The 19593-nt window shown below is 57.8% G+C and overlaps 2 protein-coding genes across 3 annotated transcripts; one reads left to right on the forward strand and one right to left on the reverse strand.

Moving 5' to 3' along the window:
• The first annotated feature begins 141 nt into the window (after positions 1-141).
• Positions 142-10925, forward strand: TTI1 (TELO2 interacting protein 1). Its single transcript, XM_065754536.1, has 7 exons — positions 142-2466; positions 2928-3116; positions 3863-4011; positions 4835-4975; positions 5960-6164; positions 6841-6928; positions 9987-10925. Exons 1-7 carry the CDS (start codon positions 180-182, stop codon positions 10207-10209), a joined length of 3282 nt encoding a protein of 1093 aa, XP_065610608.1. The 5' UTR covers positions 142-179; the 3' UTR covers positions 10210-10925.
• Positions 10926-12358: 1433 nt separating this feature from the next.
• On the reverse strand, positions 12359-18677 carry VSTM2L (V-set and transmembrane domain containing 2 like). 2 transcript variants are annotated; one of them, XM_065754144.1, is made up of 4 exons: positions 18542-18677; positions 13966-14135; positions 13567-13617; positions 12359-12750 (listed from the first exon to the last, which is right to left on the reverse strand). In XM_065754144.1, exons 1-4 carry the CDS (start codon positions 18648-18650, stop codon positions 12484-12486), a joined length of 597 nt encoding a protein of 198 aa, XP_065610216.1. In that variant the 5' UTR covers positions 18651-18677; the 3' UTR covers positions 12359-12483. The 2 variants fall into 2 exon arrangements, with proteins under 2 accessions (XP_065610216.1, XP_065610215.1); XM_065754143.1 differs by having other exon boundaries at positions 13567-13620.
• Between the last annotated feature and the right edge of the window lie 916 nt (positions 18678-19593).

Here is a 19593-nt window from a genome sequence, read left to right on the forward strand (position 1 = left end):
ATGCGCACCGCGAGCAACCGCGACTTTTCTGACGGCGCTCTCCCCGCTGATCCCCCTCGGGCTCTTTGTCGCTCCGAGAACCCGCGCCGCGTCCCCGTCACTTCCCGCACGCGAGGGTCTCGCTACGGGAGCAGGTAGGCGCCGCGCACCGCCGGCCGTCCCACCCCGGGCCCCCCGCCATGGCCGTGTTCGACACCCCGCAGGAGGCCTTCGGGGCGCTGCGCCCCGTCTGCGTGCAGCTGACCCAGGCCCAGACGGTGGAGAACGTGGCTCAGCTGGAGGCCCGCCTGGCGGCCGTGGGCGCGGGGGCCTTGCAGGAGCTGCAGGAGTACGTCCTCTTCCCGCTGCGTTTCGCGCTGAAGGTGCCCGGGCCCAGGCGGGAGCGCGTGGTGCAGCGGGTGCTGCAGTGCGTGGCTGCAGTGCTGCTCAACACCCGCGTCAGGAGCCCGCGGCTGCTGCGGGAGCTGCTGTCCGAGCTCTGTGCCTGCCTGCCCCCGCACCCATCCCCCGCGCCGTCCGAGGAGCTGCAGCTGGCTGCGGTGCAGGCGTTGCGAGCCCTGATGCACTCAGCGCAGTGGGACGCGGCCGTTGCTCTGTACCAGCCTTCCTGCCTTCCTCTGCTCGGCTTCGCCGTCTCGCTGCTCCTGGGCCTGGCGGAACGAGAGAGGGCGAAGCAAATTAAGATCGCCGCTTTGGAGTGTTTGCAGGTCCTCGTGCTGCAGTGCGAGTGCCAGGAGCACCCATGTCTGCGTGAGGAGGAGGAGCAGCGGTGCGGGGATTTGTTTGCTTCTTTTCTGCCCGGTGTTTCTATGGCGCTGGCTCGGATCATTGCTGGAGACGTCAAACAAGGGCACAGAACCACTGTTGTTGCCATCAGGCTCTTCTATCAGATCGTCGGCTTCGTAATGGCTGATGAGCAGCTAGCCAGAGTCCCGAAGCAGAAAGAAAAGCTGTCTGTAGAACACAGTAAAGTAGCAGAACTGATAGTCCATAGAGGGCCTGAGTGGAGCAAAAGTACCTCAGAAAAACTCTCCCTCCTCCTTCAAAAAGTGGTCGAAATTTCTTCCATTCACTCTCACTGGAAAGTGAGACTGGAGTTGGTGGAACTGGTCTGTCACTTACTGAGCAACTGCAGGCTGTCGCTGGTGGACTCGTTCACCCATCTTCTAAAGGCCCTGGTGGGGCTGGTTAATGATGAGAACAGCGAAGTGCAAAGCAGGTGTAACGAAGTGCTGCAAGGCATTGCAGAGCAGCAGGTGATAGCTCAAAGCAGAGCCCTCGCTGACGTTCTCTCGGAGAACCTCCATTCCCTTGCCACAGCTCTTCCTCGCCTGATGAACTCTCAGGATGACGCAGGCAAGTTTTCCACTTTGAGCCTATTACTTGGCTACTTGAAGCTGCTGGGCCCCAAGATTAACATTGTCCTCAACTCCGTATCCCACCTCCACCGCCTGTCCAAAGCACTGATGCAGGTTCTGGAGCTGGATGTGACAGATGTGAAGATAGTGGAGGACAGACGCTGGGGCTGTGCGGGTGGGTACGAACCCTTGGGCTGCATGCAGCACGGTGTGCACAAGGGCAGATGTCAGAGAAAATACTTCCGCTTCTTCACGGAAGAAAAAATTTTCCAGCTCCTTCAGCAAGTTTGTCGTGTTCTCGGCTACTATGGGAACATCTATTTGCTTGTGGATCACTTCATGGGGCTGTACAGTGAGTCTGCTGTGTACCGGAAGCAGGCTGCCATGGTCCTCAACGAGCTGATTGCGGGAGCTGCTGGCGTGGGGGTGGATGTCCTTCAGGAAAGGGAAGTTTCACTGAGCATGGACGATCTCAGAGGCTCCGTAACATCCATTCTTCAGGAGTACACAGACCAGGCAAACTGGTACTTGGTCACTAGCATTGATACAGAGGAAGTCAGCCACGAGCAGCTCTCTGTGCCCTGCTCAGGACTTGCTGCCCTCCCCGGAGCTGCGTGCAGCAGTGTTCTGCCATCCCCAGAGCCGCACGTAACGACTCACACCATGAACAGCAACGTGTGGCAGCTCTGCATCCAGCTGGAGGGGGTCGGCTGCTTTGCAGCTGTCCTGGGGAGGGAGTTCAGGTTGCTTCTGTTGTCAGCTCTCTACCCGGTGCTGGAAAAGGCTGGTGACAAGACTCTGCTCATCAGTGAGACCGCGCAGGGGACGCTGGTAGACATATGCGAGGCCTGCGGTTACGACTCTGTGCAGGGCTTGATTAATGAGAATTCTGACTATCTGGTGAATGGGATTTCCCTGAACTTGCGTCAGCTGGCACACCAGCCACGTGCTGCCCAGGTCCTGGGCTCCATGCTGAGGCACTCAGATGCCAGCTTACTGCCACTGGTAGAAGATGTTATCCAAGATGTCCTGTCTGCACTAGATCAGTCTTACAATAACCAGGCTTCCACTTTCCTCGGTGTCCTCCACTCCTTGATGGCAGCTCTAGGTATCAAAGTGATGTTTACTTTGCACAGTTCAGTGTTACTGTGACTAAGGGTCCCTGTCTTTGACATTTGGGCCTGTCACAGGAAGTTTCAAGTAGCTGAGGTGCAACAGAATTACAACTTTGTTTACGGGCAATAGTAATCATTTTCTTTGCTTATGGGCAGTAACAGTAACCAGTTTCTGTCTGCCTGGCCTGCAGGGTTATGGGGATGTGGTTCAGGAAGGATAGTTTTACTCCTCCCATAAATGCTCTGTAGAAGCACGTGGGGTGTATTGCTGTGTCCATCAGGGTTTTAACAGTCACAAGAGGTCCCATTGATGCGACAGCCTCTGCCTGGTTGCATAGTTCAATCCCACACTTCAAAGTCCTTCCCTTCTCTCAAGGAACCTGTGGTAGGTAGCTTGCTGATTTGCAGGAAGGAATCATGAATGCTTAGTGATGTATCAGTTCCTCTTTTGCAGTCCAGTGGTTTGGGCCGTCCTGCAGCGAGGAGCACCAGCAGAGGCAGGCTGAGGAGAGGCACAGCAGCACTTTGTCCCAGATGCAGCAGGAGATAACGAGTCAAGAAGTGGAGCAGTTCTTCCTTGACTACATCAAGCAGAAGCAGATTGCTGAGGGCAACCTTTCTGAGTTGGGTGATGAGGAGACAGGTCAGTACTGGAGCAGAATATCTTTAGCTTAGAGAAAGACAGTGATTTCTGAGGCTTCCTTTCAACACGTGGGGGTATCTGGATGGGACTGAAAGACTGACGTACTCGTGACAATCTCAGATTTGCTCTGAGCTGACTGTAACTCATGGGAGGTGCTGCTTGGCATTGCTTTGTTCTGTTCTTGGGGGAGGAAAAGAAAAGCTATATTTCCTCATTCATAAAAGGTCACTGTAACAGGGTCCAAGACCCAAACTTGCATCTTTTCAGAAGCCTATTTCAGCTTCCTCACCCTCCCTCAGGAATCCCTATACCATTTTCTCCGGGCTCATAATGCTCCTACTTCTTTCCCTCATGGCCTTGGAAGGCCCTGCAGACATTCATGTAAGGAACTTCGTAGTCTTTACTGGGCTATGCTGCAATCCTGACCTTTAAATACTTCATCTTTAAATATCCAAGCTTTTCATTTTTAATAAAAATCAATGGGAAATAAAGAAGTCCGTGGTGAAGAGAGTCTGCAAATGTCAGACCAATTGCTTTGTCCAGTAAAGAAACCAAAACTTCCTCAGTCCCACAGTTTGAGTCTGCCATTTAACTCACTCAGCTCAAGCGTATCCTTGGCTGTATCTAAACATGATCAGAAATGCCAAAGGTCTCATCTGGGAATTTGCAGAGTAGTTGGTGGGTATTCTGATCTCCCAGAGCTTCCAAGTCATCTTCATGGTTTCAGTAACAGTTTTGTCCTCCAGATGAGGTTCCCCCCCTCGCTAAGCCCGAGCCAAGCAGCTCTGACACAGAAGGAGAAACTCCACTGCCAAGCCACGCTCAGCTGGCCAAAGATGTGATGGAGAGGTGCATCCACTTGCTGTCTGACAGGAACCTCCGTGTGCGGCTGAAGGTGGGTGAGCAGCAGTTTAGGGGATAGGTGGTGCCTGTGGAGGGGCCGTAGCCCCCTCAGTGTGCTCGTGAGGCTTCCTGCTGTTGCAAGATCAGTGCCACCGTGTGCTTATTCGGGACAGGCCCTGCAGGTGTCAGCAATTAAAGGGAGGGAGTTTTCTGAAAGTGGTCTGCGTTAGGAGTGGCAGCCAGGCTGAGTGTGATCTGAAGGGTGGCTTTGAGACAAGCATGTTTCCTTGGTGCTCACAACACACTGCGCCTCAGCCTTTGGCGAAGGAAGAAGCATCTTTCTCCCATCCTCCTCCTTCAGTCTGTAGACTTCACAGACTAATGAACATTTCAGAAGTTGCTGGGGTTGTGATAAGCAAGGCTAGAAGCCTGGCTTTTTTCTTTAAATTATAAAATCCTTTGAAGGTGTCCTCTTTTTAAACTGCAAAGCAAGACAGAAAAATGCAGCAGTGAGGCATAACCCAGATTCTTACCACAGCGGCCTCAGCCCTACGAGGTGATCCTGCTGCTGTACAACAGGAACAGCAGGGTCCTAGTGCACAGCTCAGCCCGCAGGATCTGGCTAGAAATCTTGTCCTTATTTCTGCCTGGCCTTGTAGCCCTGCGTGAGTTACATCACTGGGCTGCTCGTTGGTTTCAGAGTAGGCCAGTGTTCTGTGCAATGCTCAGTTATCCCAGCTCATGCTGAGGTGAAACCATACCCTTTTGTGTTAGAATCTTCCTTTGTCCTTGCTTCCTGCTGTGATGCTGGGCATCCACTTGAATGCCTGGTGCTGCAGTGTTCTGAAAGCCTGTTTCCTGTCCCTCGTGCACAGGTCCTGGACGTGCTGGAGCTCTGTGTAACTGTGCTGCATCCTCACGGAAACCATCTGCTTCCCATGGCTCATCGTGCCTGGCCAGCTCTCGTCACTCGGCTGATCAGTGATGACCCTCTGGCAGTGCTGAGAGCCTTCAAGGTACAGCAGTGAATCTTTGCCAGCAGCCTTCAAGCTGGTGCTTAGAAGGCAAGCAGCTAAGCAGCTCAGGCACTGCTGTAGCCAGTGACAGAAACTGACTTTATGGAAAGATTTTTGTGACCTCTTTTTTTTTAAATGTGGTTCAGAAAACAGGATCACCTCCCTGCATTGGGTAGGTTTGTACCACTCTTAACCCCAGCATGTCCACAGATAAAATACTAAGCAGTGCAAGTTACCCTTGCTGGGAGCAGTCTCAGCAACCCCTTTGGAAGCCTGAGACTGAAGAGAGGGGAATGTTTTGCAATTGAAACGTATTCAGGGGAGGGGAGAGGTTAAGTGCAGACTTAGCCTCATAATAACATTTTTAAAGATTTCCTGGCCATACCAACTGGCAGCATTCTCTTCCTGAATCACAAGTTACTCAAAAAACACATTGCCTGAGGTTGACAGCTCCAGAGTTTCACTGGGCTTCCTCTGCTGTGCAGAATGAGACTCATTTTCGAGTCCTTCAGCGTGAATAAAAGGAAAGCTTTGATTCCCCAAATTCAAGAAGCCACGCACTGGAATTTCAGATAGCCATATGTTGCATGTGCCTGCTTTAAAACAGGGGCAAGATCAGTGCACAAAACTAACTCTTGAAAATCATCTCACATCAGAGAGTCCTCCAGCAGTTCTGTATTTAGAACTCACAAGCCACCCTTACCTTCACCTTGCTGAGGAGGGAGAAGCAGTCCCAGGAGGTTAGCAGCGTGAAGCTGAGCAGCAAGGTGCAGCTCATCCAGCCTCTCTGTCCAACATTTCTCTTCTGCTTTACACAGGAGGTGGCAGCAGGTGTGGTCACATTCCTTTCAACTGTAAAAATAAGCAAAAGAGAACGTGTTATCCAGTGAGCTGCTGTTGTTGCTGGGTGCAGTAATCTTGAGCAGCCACCCCGTGCACCTGGAGGTGCACTTAGCCTCTTAGTAACTGCAGTTTCTCCTCTAGGTGCTGTGTACCCTGGCACAAAAGTGTGGGGACTTTTTGAGGCAGAGATTCTCCAAAGATGTCCTGCCTAAGCTGACCAGCTCCCTCCACAACCAAGCTGCAGCAAGTGCCAGAGCTGGGCCTGTGTACAACCACACACTTGCCTTCAAGTTACAGCTCGCTGTGTTGCAGGGACTGGGTGCTCTGTGTGAGAAGTTGGACATGGGTGAGTACCAGGGGAAGCGTGGATTGTATGAGATCTCTGATGTAATTCCGCTCCTTTCATTGTGACTGACCAGACCTGCACTTGATTCCCACCCTTCTGGTGCCCCACAGACTGATCTCCAGATTCATTCTGCCCAGGGCCTTAAACTATCTTTTTTCTAAAGAGGGTCTTCTCACTCTTTACTCTCCAAGAGAGATCCCCAATACTACACAGAGTCTGACTGCTTATCTTATTTGTGCATTAAAATTGGTATGAGTTGGAATACTTGAGTTACTGCAGTCAGACCTGTTGGACCACGCTTTGTTCTTCACTGAAAACCAGCACCTGGATGAGACTTGTGGCTAAGCTGACTGGTTCCGTTTTGGGGCATCTCTCTGGATGACCCTCTGCATGCAGCACGTTATTCTTCTCTCTGGAATTCTTGCAGGTTAAATTTCTGGAGCTGACTTTGATGAGGGAGAAGGCTTGCTGGCTGGTTGCTATTTTCCTCACTCAATACTCTTGATTGCTTTCCTAGCTCCACAGCAAGATTTTCAAGAGAAGAGGTCAGAAGAGCTCTGGGTCAGACAGTTCAAAGGCTCAGAAGCCCATTGCTGCCAATTTAAAGCAGATTCTATTAGGTGGCAGCAGCTGAGTAGGTTACCTCCTACCCTTCTTTTCTGTTCCATTTCTGCAGGTGAGAGTGACCTGAATAAAGTGGCAGATGCTTGCCTGGTTTACCTCAGTGCCAAGCAACCCACGAAGTTGCAGGAAGCTGCCCAGAGGTAATGTCTCTTAAATGCAGATCTATCTGGTGTACGAGTAACTTGGGGAGAGAGGGAACACAGTAACCCCTTTCCTCTTGATCCTTTCTCATTCATTTTCCCAGCATGTCTGCATCCTGTAGAAAAGAGTCTCTCACAGAATTTCTCAGGTATTATTCAAAATGAATTATCCATGTGGATCAAACCTGTCAGAACAGCTCTGCTGTAGGGCCCAGTGAAATGGCTTACCTCCTCCAGCTGCCAGCCTGCAGCTAGGCAGCAAAAGAGGTCTGTTCCTCCCAGCCTCAGCCAGGTGGACCTGTGTTGCTTAGGACGTTGCCAGTCCTGGCACCAGTCTCACTCTGCGAAGGCTGGGAGAGGTTAAAAGAGCACCAACAGTTTAGGTGAACATGCGTTAGCCCCGTGAAGTGTTGACAGCCACACTTTGCTAGTTGCTGTTCAGAATCGTGCTCAACATGTTCCTGCTGTCAGGATAAGGAATCACTGCTGCCATATGTTGTCACCTGGAAACAAGGGCAGACGTTTGAGCAGACAAAATATGTCCAGTTACAGAGTGGAGGGAGTGAATAAGAACACCACGTGCCTCTGTTTGTGCTCAAGGATGGGGAAGAGCCCCCCTCTCTGTGTGGCCCACCTTCCCTCCCCTAATGGGAGAGGCAGCCAGCTGCGAGCGGGTCCAGCAGGCACGGCGGATTTCAGAGGGCAGACTGTTAAAAAGGGAAAAGCTGTCAGCTCCCTTTCACCTGAGTGCAGACCTCCCAGGGGTGTGGGAGAGCTTTTGTGTGGCTGGGCAGCAGCTGAGACAGAGAGAGCTCTCAGAAGCTGGAGCTGTACCTTTGTTTGTATTCCGGAGTTGGTGAGAGTCAGTTTATTTTTACCTTAGTGGCTTTTATGGCGTCGCAGCAGGCTTCAGCAGCATTTGTTCTGCAAAGGGGTTCTTTGCTGTAGGCTTGCATATCCTTGATACAGTATAACGTTCATCTGTGTAAGCAACGCTGGTGTGGAAAGCAGAATGCCAGGATTTATCTGTTTGGAAACTTAAGCTTTTAAATCATTAACAAAGCAGGCTGAAAAGCTGTGTAATTTCTCACACACACACACTAGGGACGGGGGGGGGAAAGCACTGAATTAGCCATATGATGTGCATTTAGGCAAGGGCAGACAATCAGCCTGCTACATGAAATATTCTGCAATTTAAATGCTTCTAAAAACAGATAGAACAGAACTAATCTTATCCGCAGCCCCAGTGCCAACACACATCACATAACTCAGCTTTATCACTGCCGAAATCACATGGGGTAAAAGGATGCCTGGAACCTGTGTGCTGTGTTGATTGATGCTCACTGGCTTTTGCTCACCTTTGTGGTTTCCTACACAGCTCATGAGCTGTGACCTGCCAGGAGGAAGGTCGGCTCGCCCAAAGCTGGCTGCAGTAACTCCCCTCGTTGTCTCAGCCTCATTTTAAAGTGAAGATTCTGTAGAGATGTGAAGGGCTGAGCAGCAATTTTAGGTCAAAGTGCAGCCATCCCCCCCTGCCCCCCCCAGAAAGAAAAAAAAAAGAGATTTTTGTCTTCCAGGAGTGTTATCGTGCTCCAGGGAGACTATTTAATCCCGTTCATGGGACCCTGTAGTTTTATTGGATGAAGCAGTGGCAGTTAGTGAGAGGGCAGAAATAGATGCTGGGAAAAAATGAACCACAGCACAGCTGAGGCAGAAGAAGTGGGGCTTTCCTATGGCTGCTGTGGTATTCCAGGAGATAAACATTACCTTAATCTTGTTTCCAAAGAGACTAAAGCACCAAAGTTTGGCAGGGGGAAAATGGTGTAAATTCAGATGTAAACTTGAGCATCTGACCGACTTCCTAAACGGCCTCACCCCAACCAGTTCCTCAGCTTGAGGAAAAAAAAAACAAAGCACCAAACCCTGAAGGAAAAAAAGATGTGAAGAAATTGTCAGTGCCCTCTGTCAACGCCTTACAAATAGCTCTACGTTTTTTCTCAGCTTGAAGTGACTGTTTTGAAATTTACACTTCTTTTTAATAAATGTTTACAGTCTGTGAAGTTTACCATCTGACCTTTCCGTCACTGTTCTGGGTAGGAATGCTTTCTTCCAAGGCACAGAAATAATTTCCCTGCTCTTGCTGAAGCCTGCAGTGACCTGTCTCTAGTTAATGCTCAGCACAGCTGCACAGCCTGGATCTGCTGCCAGCCCTTTTGTGCTGCACCATGCCTTTGCTTAGAGCCTGGGAGAAGCCCGTGCACCAGAACAGCCACGAGAACCAGTTGGTTAACACAGCTGGAACAAATATGAGCTCTTTCAGGATCTTTTTAGATACCACATTTGATTACATGGCATTAAAGATATCCTTTGGTTTACTGGGAAGCTTATTGGATTCTTACTGACAGCTGTCATTGGAAGCTGGCTCAGACAGACACCTGCACGAGGCCAAATTCAGGGAAATTATATTTAACTAAAAAAAACACCACCACAACAACAAAAAAAAAGAGCAGCAACAGAAAACAAACCTGGATTAACCCCAGGTTTCCTTGCCATGGAAACAGGTTGCTTGGATACTACCCGAAGAGTTAGTTTGGAGCTGTAAGAGTCAAGTTGTTCTTTAAGCTGCACTCACTCTGTGTTACTGGGAGGTGATCCCACACCGTGGGCCACTGTGGGCACGAGAGGCAGCGGAGTTCTCCAGGGAGCAGTGAATCCCTCAGGGGCTGCTCTCTTCATCCTGGGGAGGGATTGGAGACCAGGAATGTCTGCTCCCACCAGCACGGCCAGCGAGTGCCAGGCAGAGGGAAGAACTCCGCTTGCTGAACAAGCAGTGCAGGAGGAAGAACATTTGGAGGTAGTTAATAAGAAATCAGAGTGGGAGAGAGTGAAAGAAAGACCCTCAGGACAGCGTTCAGCTCTCCTGGTGGCCCAGCCTGGAAAGCTGTGCAGGCTGCAGACAGAGCCAACGCCTTCCAACTGCTTACCATAACCCCACTGGCTGTAAGTGGAAAACCTTGCTCCTTACTCTTCTCTCCTTTCTTCCCATTGCTTTCTGAAGCGTTTTCCTCCACTTAATGCACGTGGACCCTGACAGCACCTGGCTCCTCCTGACCGACGTGTGCTGCCCTCACCCATACGAGCCACCCCACGCCAGCCTGCAGCCCCCAAAGCTGCAGGGGATGGGCAGGCAGCGCAACGAGTTCAGTGACAACATCCTGCTCCTGCTGGAGGAGCTGCGGCAACGGGAGAGCACCGGGACTCCGGGAGCACCTCCTCCATGAGCACCTTCACGGCAGCTGGCAGGGGAGAACCACTGCTAGACAGTGCTCACCTGGGAGGATCCCATCAGCAGCACCCGGAGTCGCTCCAGGGGAAAGCACGGCCCCTTTGGGTGCTGACCGAGACGCCTTCCCCTATGGATGGAAGGTTTTCCTTCAGCTGTGTGTGAGGACGAGGTTTGTATAGGGTAAAGAGTCCTTTTCTGGACGTGGCTTCCCAGTGCTCGATGGTTGGGTGATGCCCCTGCAGCACCAGCACCCCGTGCCCCCCCAGCTGTGCTGTGCTGTCCCCATCGGAAACATCACTGCCAACTGCAGGCTTAACGTTTGACCCTCCTGGAGTGGCGGGCACTTTCAGCACATTGGAAATCCTCTTCTGATATTAACTGAAATCAAAACCAAGAGTTACGTGCATTTACAGTGAGTTCCTCACCGCTATTACTGAGAGCAGCATCCTGCTGTCCCCTCAGCATCAGCAAGGCCTTTCCCTTGCAGTTATTGAAGCCAGGCCAAATGAATTGCGCTGCCGTCGAGCCACGGCAGATCCTTTAGATAAACAGCCAGCCTTGATTTACAGCTTGCAAGTGATTTAAGAGCCCCCCTTATTCCCAGATTGCCTGCTGTTCCTCACAGGCCATATCTCAAACCTCTCCGCCCTTTAACGCCCTGAGAAGCGTGGGCTGCGTGCACGTGGCCACACGATGCTGTTTGGTGTGAGTTGGCAGCACCGTGTGGTCAGAGGTGTGAGGCTGCAGGTCTTGCTGCCCCCAACCAGGGTTTCCTGCTCACCTGGGGCTGCCCCTCCATCCATGCTCATATTCCTTGCTTGCCCTGCACGGCCTCAGGCAGCTGGCTGCTCATGGAGACAGAGCCTGGTGGAAGTTTGATGCTGGTCACATGGGGAGGGCTGATCTTGAGTCTTCGTTCAGAAGCAGGCTCAGAAAATCCAGTGCAATAAATGGATTGTCACGTGGGATTGGCTCTGTGTGGTTCTGCTGGGGACCCCAGGTGAGTGTCTGGAGCACAGGGCGGCCATGGGGGCTGCTGGGAAGGTTCCCCTCACCTTTGGGTTCACTCCTGGTGGTTCCTCCAGCAGCCCGTCCCATAGCAGAGCACTGGCTTCATTGCAGCCGGAGCAGAGCAGCGTTCAGAGCGAACCCGCGTGGGGGAGGGGGGTGGCAATGCCGTGCCCGTGGGTGCCGCCCCCAGCCCCGCGTGTCCCCTCGCTCCATCTCCCGCTCCCAACGTTTCCCACCATCTCAGCGAAATGAATCTCTCCCAATAAAACCTGTTATTTTTAACAGCCTGCCTCTAGCTTTTGCAAATTGCCACGCCAAACAGCGATTTGCTCGCTCGCCGTTTGAGGTGATTTGCAGCCCGTTCCTCTCCTCGGCGCAGCCCCAGCTCTTCCCTCTCCTCCTGCAGACGGTTATTACCCGGTGCCTGATCCTCCCCTCCCACCCCGAGATGCGTTTCCCGGCGGAGCGTCCAGCAGAGCCCCATCGCTGGGGCTGCGCGTATCTCTGCCCTGGGGAAGTACCGCTGTGTTTATGGGCTCCGGTGCTGCTCACGCAGTGAGATCGTATCCTTCCCCCCCCCAAAGCTCTGCTGATCACCGTGCCCACCCCAAGCCCCCCTGCTGCTCCCGGTCCCACGGTGCAGGGGCCCCAGTGAGGCTCATTTATGCCGTGCCCCCACCCCTCCAAGGACAGAGACGCCTGCAGGATTCGTTAAGGAGCTTTATTAGCTGCAGGTGGTGCGGGCTGGGAGGGGTTGGGGTGAGGGCAATAGGGCCCCGGGCCCTCTCCCCTCTGCAGCCCCCTCCCCAGCGGCAGTGCCCCATGGTGGGGTCCCGGGGTGCGGGCAGTGGGGCGGCAGTGAGCCCCTCCCCGCACCGTCCTTCCTGCACTGGGCTCAGGCCTCGGCGTGCTGGGGCGGCCGTGGGGCAGGCAGGGGAGAGGCAGTATATACAGTCCCTAAAATGGCTGATGCGGCGATAGATGGGCTGCGAAGGGGATGTGGTTGGTGGGGGAGGGGTGGGGGAACAAAGCAACTAAACGGGGCATCCTACGGGTGTGAGGGGGAGGGGTGCAGGTGGGGTCCGCTCTGCAAAGCACGAAGGGGAGCGGGGAAGGTTCCCAGGGGTGGAGGTGGGGGGGTTCTCAGTGGGCGGGTCGGGGGAGGGGGGGTCCCCAGCACGGAGGTCAGGCCCGGAGCCGCCCGGGGTCGGGGAGGAGATGGAGGCGGTCGGGGGTGAGTCCGTGGGGAGCGGCAGTCCTACAGCACGCAGGAGGCGTCGGCCGCGCGCTTCCTGAGCTCCCTGCCGGCCTTGTGGTGGTGGTGGTGCGGGTGGGGGGGCTGCGTGTCCTGGGGGTGCCCCACGCCCCGCGCCGCCTCCACGCGCAGGAACGCCTTCACCTTGTGCTGCCGCGCCGCGCCTTCGCTCGCGTCGATCACGCGGCACTCGTACGTGCCCTCGTCCGACGGCTTCACCCGCGACAGCCGCAGTTTGTGCGAGATGTTGCTGCCGACCACCTTCACCACCTGCGGCGGAGCGCGGCGTCACGGACCCCCTCCCCCAGCCCCCCAACCCCTCCCCCCCCCCCCACCCCGCAGGGACCGCCCCGCAGCCCCCGCCCCGTCCGTCGGGGCCGGAGATGGATGCGCGGCCACGCCGCTAATTAGCTTTTCTACCAAATTGATTCGCTCTCAGTATTTATCACCCCATGAAATTTAAGACTTATTCACCAGCCAGAGCCGCGGCTGCTATGGGGTTGGGTCAATAAATCAGATTTATGGCCCAACCCCGAGGCCCCCGGCTCCGTTCCCTATAATCACACGGGACGGCAGCGGCCGTTTTTCTGCTTTCCGCCGCGTGTGTCGGCTGAGGGCTCCGCGCGGTTTGGAAATGGGGCCGGAGCCGCCGCCAAAGCGTCACCAAACTCCCCCTGAAATGGGGGGGGGGCACGGCACCGGGCACGGGGCTGAGCCGGTGGATCCGAGCTCGCCCCTCGTGGAGGGGGGGGGGGGGAACGCCGCGGGCACCCGCTGTGCTCCGGGCATTAATTCGGGGAGCACTGCGTGGCCCTTCGGGAGGAGAGTGACAAACGGGGCTCAGCCCTCGGGAAGCCACGCAGCGAATCGATCAAACGGGATGTGGTCTCCCTGGGGCGTTCATTACCGGCTGCGGAATTTCCATGTGCTAATCCTCACCGCCGAGGAGGGGGGAGCGGCGCCCGGCGGTGCTCACGTTGGGGCGATGGGGGACAGAAGGAGCCCCCGCGTGGGGCAGCCCCCCCTCCCTCAAAGAGCGGGGTGCCCCCACTCAAAGTCCTCCTAAGGGCCACGATCGGAACTCACGCTGATTTTCGTTGCGTCCTTCCCGGCCTCCTCCTGCTGCGATGCTTTTGGCTGCTGGGAGAGGACGGGACACGAGTTGGGCTGGAGCACGGGAAAACCATCAGCCGAATCCCACCCCACGAGGAGCCGGGATGGGGGAGGGGCTGGGAGTGACCCCCGTGGCCTCAGCACATGGCAGAGCCCTCGCAGCTCTGCCGAAGGCACAATAATAAGAGCTCATTAAGATACCGAAACCCGCCCTCCCTTTATTGGGCCCTTATCTCTGTGTGAACAGAAAGAGAAACGGAGACAGCTGTGTGCCAAAGCCAACAGACGAGGAAAAGAGGGGCGGGGGGGGGGAGAAGAAAGGAAGGCCACGGGATGCACGTCCCCCCCCCCAACCCCAACCTGCAGCGTTACCTGGTCGGAAGCCCACGTCTGTTTGTCCGTCCAGTCCTTGTGGGTGCGGACGTACCACCACTGGATCTCCAGGGAGTAGGACGGCGAGCCGCTGCCGCGGAAGGAGCACGCCATCTCCACGTCCTCGCCCGCCTGCGCCGTCACGTCGTGCGGGGTCTCGGTGAACAGCGCTGCGGGGGCAGAGCGGGGATGCGGGCGCCGTGGATGGGCTGTGCCCACAGCGGCCCACCCCGGCTGCCCAGCTCCGTCCCCAACCCCGTGTCCCCTCCCCCCCCCCCCCCCACTGGGACCGCCCCGATCCCACCGCCCCGGTGTTGGGACCCCGAGGGGCGGTGACGCAGCGCGCTCGCACCTCTGCTGAAATCAGAGCATAAATGAAGAAGCAAACCCTCTCCGAACGCGGCCCCCAAACGGTCTCCCGAGTGCCGTACGGTTTGCTTTCCTCTCTCAAAACAAATATTGTTCGGAGATGTAATGAGAGTTCTGTTCATCTCCTCCGGAGCGATCGCGGTCCCGCTGTGTATCGGCCTCAGGGTGGGGGGGGGGTCACCGGGAGATGGCACAGTCACAGCACTGTGCCCCCTCCTCAGCTGTACCCCCACCTCAGCTCCACCACCCGGGCCCAGAAGGGTCTGTCCCCACCGGGGGCTGTGGCTCCAGCGGCCGTTCGGTCCCACGGTGCCCCCGCAGAGCCCCCTGAGCCGTGCACAGCCCCGGGGCTCCTTACCGAGCCTGATCCCATCTGAACACGAGTTATTATCAGCATGACAGAAAAGTTAATGCCTCTAATATCGCTCCGTCCCCCCGGACGCACGGCAATCCCGTAGACTTATCGCTTTCCTTTAATCCATCTTAGCGGGGAGCGGAGGAGCGCACGCAGTGTGGGGGCTGAGGGGGCTGAGCACGGCTCCATCCCTCCACACTCCGACCCCCAGCGGCCGGGGGGAGCAGGAAGGGCCTCAATGAACAAACCCCACAACAGCTCCACTTCTGCCACCTGAGTGATGCTCATTCCATCAGCCCATGGAGCTCTGCTCTAATGGCACAAGGGTCCCCATCCCTGTCCCCTTCCCAAGGCAGGGAGCAGAGATCCTGCATTGGAGGATGTGGCACTGTGGGGTGGTGCAGTGGGGCAGCCCCCCCGCCCCCCAGTCTGCAGCCTGTCCCTGTCCCTGACATTGCACTGCGTCCTCACAGACAGAGGGAGGGGGGGGAGGGGGGGCTGCAGGGCCCGCGGCTCCGCTGCTTTATGGCCGCTACCTGTCATAAACTGAGCAAATCAGGATCGATAAATCTTCCAGGAAACAAAAATCAGGGGAAATAAAATGAACTCAATGGGGAAACACAGATAAACGGAATTGAAAACGCCTGCTGGGACGGCTCCGTGCGCTCATAAACTGCAGACGGAGTGGCTGCTGCCCCCCACCCCTCCCCCCGTGGGGCAGGATCAGTCCCCACAGCCCCCACAGCCCCACAGCCTCTGCCCTACGGCCGTGGAAACAGCGCGGGGTCCCACTCTGAGCCCGCAGCCCCGAGCCCAGCGCTCACTGCACCGCACGTCCCAGCGCTCGGGGCCACGCGGGGGCAGTGGGACCGCAGACCCCAAACCCTCAGCGCTGGGAGGGCTGCTGACAGCACCGCCTGGCTGCTCGCTGTGTAAACGCGCACCGAAGGGCGATTAAATATGTATCGGACATTTGCAAAAGCGTATTAATTACCGCGTTAGTGCTCCAGCTCGCTCCGTGAATTATTTACCCCTCTGAACCGGCACAGCCCCCATCGCACCACTGAAACGTCGGCGCTGGGGATAAACCCGGCCCTGCTCCAGCCCTGCAGCGCGTGGGGCTCAGGGATGGAGGTCTGGAGGCGAAGATTTGGGGCTGAGGGCAGGACTTCTGCACACACACACCCCCCCAGCCCCCGCCCCTAACTGTCGCTATTGTGTTTTGGGCAGCGATCAAGCGTGGCTGATTGTCTTCACAAAGCTCCGAGTTATAATCCACCGTTTATTCTGGTTGGGTGAGTCAGGACACTCTGAGCGCTAATTGCCAGCGGGGCCACGCGCCCGGGTAACCCTGCCCCAGCTGCCCCCTCCCACAGCCCCACAGCAGAGCACAGAGAGGGCAGAACGGGAGGGGACACAGCTGTGCCCCACCACAGCCCAAACCCAGCCCGTCCCAGGTGGTGACCGACCCCTCGAGGCGACCGACAGCCGAGGGGACGGACAGTGGTGCCCTCGAGCAGTGCTGCCCCGTCCTCCCAGCAGCCCTACAAGCAGAGGTGATGCGACCCCGGGTCACCGAAAACAAATCCCAGAGAGAAACCGACACAACAACCACTGCCCCCACCCCAGAGCCCCCACAGCCACGGACTGAGACCTCTTCCACTGCACAGCAGCATCTGCCCCAGCCCTGCAGCACTGGGGCTGCACCGCTGCAGGGACACTGCTGGCACCTCTGCTCCCACTGCCACGAGGCCGAGCTAACCCAGAACCCGGGGGGATTTCAGGCATTGCAGCCCCACTCCCACCCCACAGTGAGCTCCCCGCTCCCAGAGCAGCTGTATGGGGCCGGGGCTCCGGCCATGGCACTCCACTCCCAAAGGGAACGAGGAGGAGCAGTTATTTGATAGTAGAAGTGGCAAAAGAAATGAAAACGGGGCTGTTCCTACAGCTCCCACATCACACACTCACGGAATGTGTCTGTCATGGGGTGATCGTTGGGGACAGCACAGATCCACCCGGGGTCCCTCACCCCCAGCACTGCGGTGCGGAGCTGCCAGCGGGGCCGGGGAGGGGGGGACGCAGGGAGAGCATTTGGGATCCACGCGTCCTGCACTGATCCCAAAGCAGCCGATACAGAGGTGGTGCTGGACATCCCCAGCACAGCCCCGGCAGCAGTAGAGCCCCCAGCCCCATGGGGGTCCCATCGCAGCCCCGCTGCTGCCGGGCACTGCTGGCTCCCGGGGAAGGGCTCTGCTTAAAATGAGCTGTCGGAGTCGTAGCGCAGTGATTCCCGGCTCCTGGCCGTCGCCTGCCAGCCCTCTTCGAGGGAAAACGATCGCGCAGACATTTGATGAGGAGAGGTGTCAGAAGTAATTGCGCTGAATGACTGCACGAGCAGCAGCAGGAAAAACACATCGGATGGAGAATTCCCACCAGGAAGCATGAAAAAATCCGGCACAATGCGAAGTGTTTATGAAAGTAATTGATAGAATAATCATTGGTGTGTGAGACAAAGGAGCGGGGCAGCACCCCGGGGAGCCGGGGCAGCGCTCCTGCAGCCCTCAGCCATTCAGCCAGCGGTTATTGATGGAGCCGCTACCGCTTGCAAATGATGCGGGGAAGGAGACAGGGTTCTCCTGCTCGCAATGCGCGCTGCTTACCAAGCGGCTCGGGGCTGGAATCACCACCGGGCACACGATGCCCACGCTGGGGCCACGGAGCCTTCGCTCAGCCCCTCCCCGCACCGCCTGCAGCCGGGCTGGGAGCAGCGGTGACACACGCTCCTGGGGACGCGGTGGGCTCGGCGGTGCCCGGCGCCGGTGCTCGGTCCCGGGAGGAGCTGGGGCCGCAGGGAGCGATCGCAGCCCCAAATCGCGGGGACGCGGCCGCCTCCCCCCCCCAACCCCCCCCGCCAAGCGCCGATTGATACGGCACACGGCTCTGATCGAATTGGTATTCACCTACTGAACAAGAACGGCTTATTATCCATGACCCACTTACTCTCTGCTTTTCAGTATCGTTAATAAAGGTTTCTGTTGTGATTAAGGGAGTCGCTGCGGAACCGCTCGCGGCCCAAAGCCGTAATGGGGCTGCGAGGTGCGCTCCCCACCTCCGCGTCCGTTCCCTCGGTCCCTTCTCCCCCGTAGAGACCGTTTCATCATTTTTTTTTTCGCCGGTTGCTGTATTTCTGAGGGGTGCGGTGCGGGACCTGGATGCCGCTCACCCGCCCCATGGGCCGCATCCCTCCGCCTTCACCCCACGGCGAGGGGGCAGAGCTTCCCCCATTGCCGGCTCCAGCCCCACCAGCGGCTCCCAGAGCAGGGAGCGGCCCCCGACGGCCCCGAGCATCCGCGGTCGGTTCGGGTCCGAGCTCCCCGCGGATCCGGGCAGCGCCAGCCCCAGTGATGCCGCGATCCCACGGAGGTCCCGGTCCCCTCCTCCGGCGGAGCCGCGGGGACGGATAACGGGAGGGGTCGGAAGGAGTCTCGAGGGGAGACGGCGCTCCCGCTGCGAGGGGCGTGCGGCAGCGCACGGGGATGTGCTCGGGATGCACGCGGGGCTGCACGGCGCCCGGCGGCGGAGGCCGAGGGAACGGGGCGGCGGAGCGCAGCCCCGATCCTCAGCCCTCGCTCCGCGGAGCCGCCGCCGCGACGGAGCGCTCCGCTCTGCCGAAACCCGGCGCCGCCGCGGCCCCCGGGACCCCCCCCCTCCGCCTCCGCCGCCGCCGCCGTTCGGTCGCGCTCCGCCGAGCCCGAGCCCCGGGGAGCCGCACCGCCGGGACCGAGCCCCGGGCGCGCCCCTCTCGCAGCCTCCCCCTCCACCCCATCGCCGGTGCCCGGCGCCCGCGCTCACCGCTGCCCTCCGCCGGGGCGTCCCACGGGGGGGGCCGGGAGGCGGCGCCGAGCTGCAGGTAGAGCCCCAGGTAGTGGAAAATCCCCAGGGCCAGGCCCAGGGCGCCCATCGTGCCGCCTCCGTCCCGGGGGGGAGGGGGGGGAACGGGGGGGAGCGGCGGCGCCGCCGGGCCGAGCCGCGTCCCCGGGGCTGAGCCGCGGTCCCGGCGCCGCCGCGCTGCGGAGCTCTTCCCTCGCTTTGCGGAGGACGCCGCTCGCCGAGGCGGTGCCGCGGCTCAGCCCGGAGCCTCCCCCGCCCGGCGGAGGGATCCCGGCCCCGCGCACACCCCCAAAGTTTTTCCCACGGTTCATTCTTAAAGTGCGCGGGGCGGGGCGGGGCCGAGCGGAGCGGAGACGCGGGGTCACGGAGGTCCCCAACAGCCGGGACGGAGCCCGGCGGGGACGGGAGGGGTCGGGGGGGGGGGGGGAGCACCGCTCACTCTCCCCCCCCCCCCCCCCTCCCGCTCTGCTCCCGGCGTTCCTCCGCCCGCTGCTGAGCCCCCACCCCGGGGATGCTCCGGGACCACCGGCGCCGTCCGCGATCCTGCGCCGAAACGTTCAGAACACGAACAGCCCGAGGGCCTCAGCCCCGCACCGCTCCGGGGGGGGGTGTTGGGGGGGGGGGGGAGGGGCACAGCCGGAGCGCTCCGGAGCCGTCTGAAGGGTAATTTGTGTCCCGATCAGCAGCGGAAATCGGATCACTTCGGGTGCTCTGTGCCACGAGGTGACAGATGCTGCCCGCAAAGACATCGGGCTTGGAAACAAAACGCCAACACGCGCTCCTCGCTCCCTCAAAGGGATCCTCGCGCAGCACCGGGGCTCATTTCCCCATCCCGGACCCGCGGGGGTAATGGGGGGGGAAACACAGGGGAACCCCAAAGCCGCCAACACAAAGCAACGGCTGTAAGGAAAGTTGTGCTGCGGCGCTTCCCGCGTGTCAAAATAAAGCCCACATAAGAGCAGACCAGAGAGCATTGATCTCTGCTCGAGTTCATTACTCCATCTAGAGTTACA

This window comes from Cyrtonyx montezumae, unplaced genomic scaffold (assembly GCF_038088225.1).
Source record: "Cyrtonyx montezumae isolate F1298 unplaced genomic scaffold, pur_monq_1.0 scaffold_9, whole genome shotgun sequence".
Lineage (NCBI taxonomy): Eukaryota > Metazoa > Chordata > Aves > Galliformes > Odontophoridae > Cyrtonyx > Cyrtonyx montezumae.

Excerpts from the sequence above, each read along its gene's own strand:
- VSTM2L (XM_065754143.1), bottom strand. The coding sequence starts at position 18,650 with ATGGGCGCCCTGGGCCTGGCCCTGGGGATTTTCCACTACCTGGGGCTC. Across the intron at positions 14,136-18,541 it reads CGCCCCGGCGGAGGGCAGCG|CGCTGTTCACCGAGACCCCG; the intron begins GTGAGCGCGGGC and ends CTGCCCCCGCAG. Across the intron at positions 13,621-13,965 it reads AGACGTGGGCTTCCGACCAG|CAGCCAAAAGCATCGCAGCA; the intron begins GTAACGCTGCAG and ends GTCCTCTCCCAG.
- TTI1 (XM_065754536.1), top strand. The coding sequence starts at position 180 with ATGGCCGTGTTCGACACCCCGCAGGAGGCCTTCGGGGCGCTGCGCCCC. Across the intron at positions 2,467-2,927 it reads CTCCTTGATGGCAGCTCTAG|TCCAGTGGTTTGGGCCGTCC; the intron begins GTATCAAAGTGA and ends CCTCTTTTGCAG. Across the intron at positions 4,976-5,959 it reads CAGTGCTGAGAGCCTTCAAG|GTGCTGTGTACCCTGGCACA; the intron begins GTACAGCAGTGA and ends TTTCTCCTCTAG.